We start from the raw sequence: 9,736 nt of genomic DNA on the forward strand, positions 1-9,736 counted from the left end.
TCATGCAGATAATTCATTCAAAGCCAATCTGCTACGACGTGTACAACTCCATGATACTTTCTATTTTGCTCTCTCTTATATGATCTGATCTCATCTATAAGAAACTCAACAACAAAAAATCACACCAATTCATGTCATTTCATTAACTAAGGGGGAACACCCTCGAGAATAGGCAAAAAATCTCTCTCCAGTTGTCGATTGCTCCTTGGAGCTAAGAAAACACAAAACTCTTGCAACATGAATAAGATGCAGTATGTTTCATTGTCTAGATCTGATGTTTTGCCCAGTTATTAGAGCATATAAGTATCATACGATTGACCCATTTTTATCTTATGAAGTGTTTGTGAATTTTTTCTCAGACTATGTTGGAACCCTCTTTGACTTTTGAAACATGTGCTTCCCTCCATTGGGCTGACCTAAAACTTTCTAGGCGAAATCATTGAAATCTATCCTGAAATACCCGGTCTCCTCATTGAAACAATCTAGCAAGCGCTTGACTAGCGAAGTACATGCACTAATTAGTTATATAAATAATACATTTATGTTTATATGCCGCAAAAAATATTTGTTGTTTCTTTTGAAATTTTATGTTTTCAGCACTTCCATGTTATTATATTAAACTTTTATACTTATTTTTAGCACTCCGATGCATCTTAACTAGTACGATTTTATTTCATATTTGGCATAGTTAACATAACATAATAAATCTAAATCCTTGTTTTTTGAACTATTTTCATGTATTTGTAATGCATGTTATTTGAAATAAATTTGCATCATGCTAGAATTAAACTATATTTTGTACGATAATTCTCCTCATCAATAAATGCATAAACTGTGTAGTGTATTTATATTCATGGTAGATATATAAAGTATATGGTCTAAGAAATATTTTAATAGAGGTTTTAGTGTATGATTGGGTAAGCATATTTATAGCAACTTCCAGAGTATAAATAATATTACATATTTCTTTAACCTTTTTTCGTGGTTAAATATGTCATGGAAGTTACACTGGGTTAAGTAATGAGTTGACAATGTGTACATGCTATGTACTTTATATTTTAACACGTCATTGCCAAGAGTATTCACTTATGAATAACAAATCAAATAGGTCCTACTACTTTCATGTAAATACTATTTGACTATGATATGCTCGTCTGCAATCTGCACCATATCATACAAGTACGCATGCCGAATATTGAAATAAATATTTATGTACAAAGTTAAACATGAAAATGTAGTTGACATATATTTCAATTTCTAGTACAAATTGGTTACGACGACGTTGAGTTGGCGGCAGAGGAAGACTCGGCATGAAGGCCAGCCGCCCGGTGGTGTGGTACGTAGTGGTAATAGTATGCGCCCCGCTCCAAAACAAGAAAAAGGTGTGTGTCGCACTCACGAGGGACTGCCAGTGAGATACTGGAGGAAGGTGGGGATGACGTCAAGTCCACATTGCCCTTATGGGCTGGGCCACACACATGCTACAATGGCAATGACAATGGGAAGCAACGCTGTAAGGCGGAGCGAATCCGGACTAATGAGGTCCGACGCCTCTGGAGTGCACAATATCCCGCTGCGTTTGGGCGTTGGCGGATGCAGAGATCCTGGTCGGGGGAGGTGAATGCCCGTGAGTGGCTTGCGGTGATGAACGGGTCACGGGCTATTTGGCATGCACGTCGAAAGACAATTAACGAACAGATCTTTCACGAGAAGAAGAAGAAGTCACGGGCTAAGAAGAAGAATCAACGTCGATGCATCGGTCGGGAAGAATTCTAAAAGGGGCGCTGCAACTGTTGTAGCCAGGAATGTGCTAGGTGTGTTCCTTGGCGCATTGGCGACAATTTTCAGTGGCCGAATTGATGCGGAGACCCTCGAGGCCCTAGCATTTCGGGAAGCCGTTGAACTGGCGAGGGACCTTAACTTGCACAAGGTGATGGTTGCGACCGATTGTCAGAATGTGATGAAGAGCCTGGAAGAGGGATCGTTGGGCTACGCACACGTCATCTAGGAGGTTTTAGGGTCGGCGATATGTCGTCCAGCCATGAACGAAGAACATCTAATAAGGAGGCGCACAATCTGGCGCGTAGTGCTGTTTTCGAAACTGGTGGCCGTAGAGTTTGGGTTTTAGATCTGCCCGAGGGCTTAGTATACCATCTATTGTTGAATTTTAATCAAGGCGAAGTTACTCAAAAAAAAAAACCCATGGTTGACATGTATTCAAGTGGACAGCATACAACAACCACGTTTATATATCAGGACTTACGCGCCAACAGGCCGGCAAGGGAGGCTGGTCACAGGGTATCTGCTCAGCTGTTTCAATCGTCCTTCTCCTCGAAGGCTGCCTCTGGAGCAGCACGAACCCCACGGCGGCGGAGACAATGCAACAATATGATTTTGATTGGGACAGACAAACGTTGCAATATCATTTTCTGAATGTTGCATATTGTAGTCTTCCAAATCTTTTAAATAGTGAATTTCTCCCAAAGAAGAACTAGACAACCTGTGAACATGACAAATTTGCAGGACTCGACTCCAAAGTCCAAACTGGCCTTTCAAAGGTATTCATAATTATCATCGATACAAAACCAAAGTAGATAGAATATAGATCACGTTTATCTATCACGACTTATGTGCCAACAGTCTGGCAAGGCTCATATATTCCTTATCAATAGCACCGGACCTTTCGGACTGAAGCTAAGACATTCATAAATCCATTCAGATTATGAGAGAAAACACACTGCTGTTTCATACTTCCAGTTTTCTACCCTGCTACGAAGTACGTGTAATGTATGATTTCGGTCAGGACTCACAAAAGAAGCCTGAAATACAATGTTGTGATAGGACTTCTGAATGCTGTATTAGGGTAGTCTTCCGAAACCCTCAAAATAGAGACTACCTCCTAACGAAAAATTATACAACTTGTTGCAGGTTTCGCCTTCCAAAATGGCGTTTCCAGTGTTTTTTTCGTTGATACAAAACCAAAGTAGATGTAATGAATGGACAAAAAAAACTGCAGAATTTACCAGAGATTTGATGCTCCCGAGAAGCTCTTTTTGTACTGTAGGACGGTGCTTTAAGCCTTGCCTGTACGATAACTATTTTGGCGGTTCAATTGCAGAACATTTTACTTTATTTGTCGGCTGTAGTGCAGAAACATGTTATCTAAGAAGCCACTACTGTAACAGACGCTTTTCCAAGGATCGAGTGAAAACGTAGCACCATTTTGTGTGTTGGCATCTCATCTATTCTGATCAATAGCATTGCATCATGTAGACTGAATACAAGGCATTCACCTATGTTGTCAGGTTATTACGACTGAATACACTACTGTTGGCGCCCTGATACGAAGTATTTCAGTTAGGTCTGGATGCTGTCAGACAATGTTGCATCATGGCTTCTGAATGTTATGTCATCAGGTCTGCAGAAAAAAAATGCTTTTGAAGTATATATTTCTCCTAAAACAAAATTATACAAGCAGTGCACAATCAAGAGACATGCTTACAGCACTCAGCCTCCAAAATGGTGTTTCCAAGGTATTCATCAATTTGTCATTGATACAAAACCAAAGTAAGATAGTAGCATACATCAATCACGTTTATATATCACGACTTACGCGCCAACAGCCCGGCAAGGAGGCTGGGCACAAGGGTATATTCACTCCTCCGCCTCCTCGAAGGCTGCCTCCGCCCGGAGCAGCACGAAGCCGACGGCGACGCCGACGAGCGTGAGCGCGTTCATGACGACGGCGATCTGAAAGATCTCCCCGGCGGCGTTGCACTGCGCGCCGAAGGTGCCCCCGCGCCTCTTCCCAGCGGGGCTAAGCGAGGCGACGATCCTGGCGAACTTGTAGTCGGCGGACTTGCGCACGCCGAGCATGGTCACCTTGTTGAGCCCCTTGAGGCCGCTGTAGGCGTTCATGCCCTCCACGTACCTCACGCCGGAGCTCTTCTTGGCCGCCGCCGGGGCGGACAGCTGCGGGAGCGTGGCGACGGAGAGCGACGCCATTGAGCTAGCTCGGATGAACCTGCGAAGCAAGGATTGGGTAATCTGCAGTAATGCTCAGTGAAGTGTGATCGGACAAAGGAATGTGGCTTGGGTTATTACCTCTTCTTGGTTGGTTGGTTCTCGAGTTCTTGGCGCCGGAGGAGGAGTGTGGCCGGGTGTGGTGCAGCTTGGAGGGGGGTGGGTCAGATCAGAGAGATGGAGGGAGTGGTTTTGTACGGGAGATCAGGGGAGGATAAGGTGCGGGAGCGAACGGGCGGTGGCCGAAGGGGAGTTTATCCTTGCTCCTGGAAAGGAGAAGGCTCAATTGGTGGCTACATGGATCCTCATTGGCCAGGGCTGGTCCACATGTAGAGGCTTCCCCTCTTTGTTGTTCGTGGAGTGCACACGCTCGCCTAGTAGTACAGTTCACCTGTGTACTGCTTTTCTGATTCAGGAACTTTCTACTTTTACTTTTGTGGTAGTATGCAGAAACAAGTGGTTTCACACCCAGAATGCCTTGAATTTGAACAGTTTTGGTTAAAAAAACATTCTGAAATCCTATAAAATACCTATATTATTCATTTGAATTACACATTTTGATCTTCTAAAGATAGATTAGGAGACAGTAAGTCATGGTCAGATAGATCCTCATTGTGGTACTATGCAGAAAGAAGTGGTCTTACACCCGAAATGCGGAAAATCAGTCTATTTGCTCTAAAATTCTTATGAATACAAAATTGTTTTACATATTATAATCTTCTGAAGACTGTCCAAAACTGAACTTCAGAACTATCTATTCAGTTACACTACACCCATGATATTTATTAGCCTTGTAGAGGCTGTAAACCATTATATGAAGGAGATATTTAAGGATATTGCAGAGCCAAACACATAGGCACACTATAACTTCATTAAGCGGTATCAAATTATAGTGGATTGTGATTTATGTACAATCTCCTTAGGTTCAGGGAAAAAGTCCGCATAACAAAATATTATATTGAAAGTCTGAAACTAAATAAACAAAATTTAAAATGTTTCAAATAAACTTAGTAGAACACAACCAAAAATATTTGTTGCGATAAATAGTGGAGCTATATAATCCATCACATGGTGGTAATAAAATATACTTGTTGATAAGACATATTGAAATATGTATGGAATAAAGACATCCATTTAGCGAGACAATGAGTTATGAAAAAGTAAAAATAAACTTCAAAATAAACATTTCCTTTCACTCGTGTTGAGTGCATAAAGTAGAACCAAGACTTAATCCAGAATATCCATGTACGAAATGGATATTTAGGTATGGTATTACGGTTGATTCTGAGTTTTAATGGGAAGCCCATTTTACGATACCGTCAAATAATCATTTTTTGTCAATCTAGCGTAGCATTATTGTTAATTTTACATGGTAATCCAACACAACTATTAGTGAGTAAGGCTTTAAAAAAATGAATAGTAAGCCCAAGCCAGCAAAAAAGTCTAGATTCTTATGTTTTTTTAGTAATATATGAAATGTATTGAAAATTAGACAAACATGAACTAACTTAGTATTATGTTTATAAAAGCAAGAAATGTTTATCATAATTTTATAAAACATATTGAACTCAAATATTGTGATGAACTGTAAGCCACCATCCTTGCGTCGAGTCGCCTCAGAGACCATGGTGGCTAGGCTTCTATGTACACATTTTGTCTTGCATTTGATGTGAAACTGATGCCATCTCGCGACCGTCTATATCCTAATTTTTATTCCGTTCTTTTGTCTCAATGTCGTGTCATTTAACTTGGATGGGAGAGGTAACATGGTGGTAGGGACGGTAAGAGCGCATGAATGAGCAACTGGTTAAAGTCAAATTAGCATAACCAAATAGTCTAGGGATTTTTATTTTCGTGCCATTCGTTTCGTTAATTCTACTTAGTTTTCCCCATCCTCTAAATCTTTCCTCACTTTTTCCCTATCTCTTGTCTCAAACCCTCACAAATGATTGGATGGAAGGTTGTCATTGGGTCAAAGGCCTTAACCGTTACATGCTTCCGTTCTGATGAGTGGCACGTTGGAGGACCAGCTTCTCTCTCTTCATCTGAAAATGGGGAAAAAGCTTCTTTCTCGATCAGCTCCCACACCACCCCCTCCGACGCTCCACTCACCACCATTCCCTCCTACCTTATGTCGTTCCCCGCCACCGCGCGGGAGACGAAGCAATGGCGACTGTCGAGCCGAGTAAAGCCATCGACTGCGGAGAAGATTGGATTGAATTGGAGGGATCGAACTCATGTATTCCATCTCGGTAATCATCGTTTCCCTTCGAATTTGCGATGTAACTCGAAAATAGGCAGTATTTGAACATTGGGCACGTGAGTCGCTACTTACAACAACAACAACAACAACAACAACCAAGCCTTTCAGTCCCAAACAAGTTGGGGTAGGCTAGAGTTGAAACCCATAAGATCTCGAAGCCAAGTCATGGTTCCGGAACGTGGATAGCTAACTTCCACGCACCCCTGTCCATGGCTAAATCTTTGTCGATATTCCAAACCTTCAGGTCTCTCTTAACGGACTCCTCCCATGTCAAGTTTGGTCTACCACGACCCCTCTTAACATTCTCAGCACGCTTTAGCCGTCCGCTATGCACTGGCGCTTCCGGAGGCCTCCGTTGGATATGTCCAAACCATCTGAGACGATGTTGGACCAGCTTCTCTTCAATCGGCGCTACCCCAACTCTCTCCCGTATATCATCATTCCGTACCCGATCCTTTCTTGTGTGGCCACATATCCATCTCAACATGCGCATCTCTGCTACACTTAACTATTGGATATGTCGTCTCTTCGTTGGCCAACACTCCGCGCCATACAACATCGCAGGTCGGATAGCTGTCCTATAAAACCTGCCTTTTAGCTTTTGTGGCACTCTCTTGTCACAGAGTACGCCAGAAGCTTGGCGCCACTTCATCCAACCAGCCTTGATTCGGTGGCCGACATCTTCATCGATATCGCCATCCTTCTGCAACATGGACCCCAAATATCGAAAAGTGGCTCTCTCCGGTACCACCTGCCCACCAAGGCTAACCTCTCCCTCCTCGTGCCTAGTAGAACTGAAACTGCACCTCATGTATTCAGTTTTAGTTCTACTAAGCCTAAAACCTTTCGATTCTAGAGTTCGCCTCCACAACTCTAACTTTCTATTAACCCCTGTTCGGCTATCATCGACTAGCACCACATCATCCGCAAAGAGCATACACCATGGGATATCTCCTTGTATATCCCTTGTGACCTCATCCATCACCAAATCAAAAAGATAAGGGCTCAAAGCTGACCCTTGGTGTAGCCCTATTCTAATTGGAAAGTCATCAGTGTCGCCATCACTTGTTCGAACACTTGTCACAACATTATCATACATATCCTTGATGAGGGTAATGTACTTTATTGGGACTTTGTGTTTCTCCAAGGCCCACCACATGACATTCCGAGGTATCTTATCATAGGCCTTCTCCAAATCAATGAACACCATATGAAGGTCCTTCTTTTGCTCCTTGTATCTCTCCATCAGCTATCGAACCAAGAAGATGGCTTCCATGGTAGACCTCCCAGGCATGAAACCAAATTGGTTTTTGGTCACGCTTGTCAACCTTCTTAAGCGGTGCTCAATGACTCTCTCCCATAGCTTCATAGTATGGCTCATCAGCTTGATTCCACGGTAATTAGTACAACTTTGAACATCCCCCTTGTTCTTGAAGATTGGTACTAAAATACTCCGCCTCCATTCTTCGGGCATCTTGTTTGACCGAAAAATAAGGTTGAAAAGCTTAGTTAGCCATACTATCGCTACGTCTCCAAGTCCTCTCCACGCCTCGATGGGGATACCATCAGGACCCATTGCCTTGCCCCCTTTCATCCTCCTTAACGCCTCCTTAACCTCAGACTCCTGGATACGTCGCACAAAGCACATGCTGGTATCATCAAAGGAGTCGTCTAGCTCAATGGTAGAGCTCTCAACCTCTCCATTGTAAAGGTTGTCAAAGTACTCCCGCCATCTACGCTTGATCGCCTCATCCTTCACAAGAAGCTGATCCTCTCCGTCCTTGATGCATTTGACTTCATTGACATCCCTCGTCTTCCTCTCCCTAAACTTGGCCATCTTATAGATGTCCCTTTCGCCTTCCTTCGTGTTTAAACGTTGGTAGAGGTCCTCATACGCCCGACCCCTTGCTTCACTCACCGCCCGCTTTGCAGCCTTCTTCGCCACCTTGTACTTCTCCATGTTAGCTGCACTCCTGTCCAGATAAAGGCATCTGAAACAGTTCTTCTTCTCCCTAATAACCTTCTGGACCTCATCGTTCCACCACCAAGTATCCTTAGCTTCCCTTCTACTTCCCTTAGTCACCCCAAACTCCTCTACAGCGACCTTCCGCAAGCAGGTCGCCATACTCGTCCACATCATGTTTGCATCGCCTCCTTCCTCCCAAGGGCCCTCCTTAATAACCCTCTCCCTGAAAGCCTGGGATGCCTCACCCTTGAGCTTCCACCACTTTGTTCTAGCGACTTTGGCGCGCTTACCCCGCTGGACACGGATCCTAAAGCGAAAGTCAGCAACCACCAGCTTATGTTGAGGGACCACACTCTCTCCAGGTATCTGAAAGAACATCTCTCACAATTATGTTTTGTGTGTTTGATGTCAATATATGTGATACACTAATGTTTGTTTAAGTGGTACAGGGATTACATAGATACATTTTCATGTGTGTTGGATGTGGTCGATCACAAAAGAAAGCAGCAAAAAGTTCATCAGGCCGGATAATCCGGGCCAGATATTGTGGAAATATCCGGCCCCCAGTTTTCGGCTAAGTCTTTGAGGAAAAACAAGTCTGTATAGGGGCCGGACATTTGCCCGGATATTGTCCCGGTTTTGTCCCAGGGCCGGAATATCCGGGCCGGACATTTTGGAAATATCCGGCCCCCTCGATTTTGGCTAAGGACCTGAAGAAAAACAAGTCTGGCATGGGGCCGGACATTTGGCCGGATTTTGTCATAGTTTTGTCCCTGAGGCCGGATTATCCGGGGGGGCGGATTATCCGTCCCTTACTTAGGCCGGAATATCCGGCCCCCCGGAAGCTGCAACGGCTCATTTTCTGGAGGGGGTATAAATACCCCCCTTCTTCTACCTTGGATGCTTGCTCAATCATTGCACAAGAAATCTGCCAAGCCACCTCCATTAGAGCCACCTCAAGAAACACAAGATTTGCAAGATCTCCTTCCTCCCCAACCAAAGCTCTTGATCTTTGGAGATTCGAAGGAGAAGACACCGATCTACATCCTCACCGAAGCGTTTCTCATTTCCCCCTCTCTTGTTTGAGGGATCTCATGCTAGTGTTCCTATTTGGTTCCCTAGTTGATTTGTGTTGATGTGTTGTTGTTGATTGTTGTATTGTTACAGATTTGGGAGCCTCCAATTCAGTTGTGGATGTGTGCCCCAAGAACCTTGTAAAGGCCCGGTTTCCGCCTCGAGGAAATCCCTTAGTGGAAGTGGGCTAGGCCTTCGTGGCATTGCTCACCGGAGATCTGAGTGAAGCCTTCGTGGCTGTTGGTTTGGCTTTCGTAGCAACCACACTCCTCCAAACGTAGACGTACCTTCTTGCAAAGGAAGGGAACTACGGGAATCATCTCCGTGTCATCGCGTGCTCCACTCTCGGTTACCTCTATCCTATTCTATCTCTTATATTGCTTAGCTATATCTTGCTTAGTTGATTGCCT

The 9,736-nt window shown here is 43.9% G+C and overlaps 2 protein-coding genes across 2 annotated transcripts; both read right to left on the reverse strand.

The window, feature by feature from the left end:
• Positions 1 to 3,520: 3,520 nt before the first annotated feature.
• LOC127292685 (uncharacterized) lies at positions 3,521 to 4,264 on the reverse strand. The gene is made up of 2 exons (XM_051322129.2): positions 4,105 to 4,264; positions 3,521 to 4,024 (listed from the first exon to the last, which is right to left on the reverse strand). Exon 2 carries the CDS (start codon positions 4,003 to 4,005, stop codon positions 3,655 to 3,657), a length of 351 nt encoding a protein of 116 aa, XP_051178089.1. The 5' UTR covers positions 4,006 to 4,024; positions 4,105 to 4,264; the 3' UTR covers positions 3,521 to 3,654.
• On the reverse strand, positions 4,010 to 8,246 carry LOC139838968 (uncharacterized). Its single transcript, XM_071828984.1, has 2 exons — positions 7,850 to 8,246; positions 4,010 to 4,047 (listed from the first exon to the last, which is right to left on the reverse strand). Exons 1-2 carry the CDS (start codon positions 8,244 to 8,246, stop codon positions 4,010 to 4,012), a joined length of 435 nt encoding a protein of 144 aa, XP_071685085.1.
• Between the last annotated feature and the right edge of the window lie 1,490 nt (positions 8,247 to 9,736).

Source organism: Lolium perenne, chromosome 4 (assembly GCF_019359855.2).
Source record: "Lolium perenne isolate Kyuss_39 chromosome 4, Kyuss_2.0, whole genome shotgun sequence".
Lineage (NCBI taxonomy): Eukaryota > Viridiplantae > Streptophyta > Magnoliopsida > Poales > Poaceae > Lolium > Lolium perenne.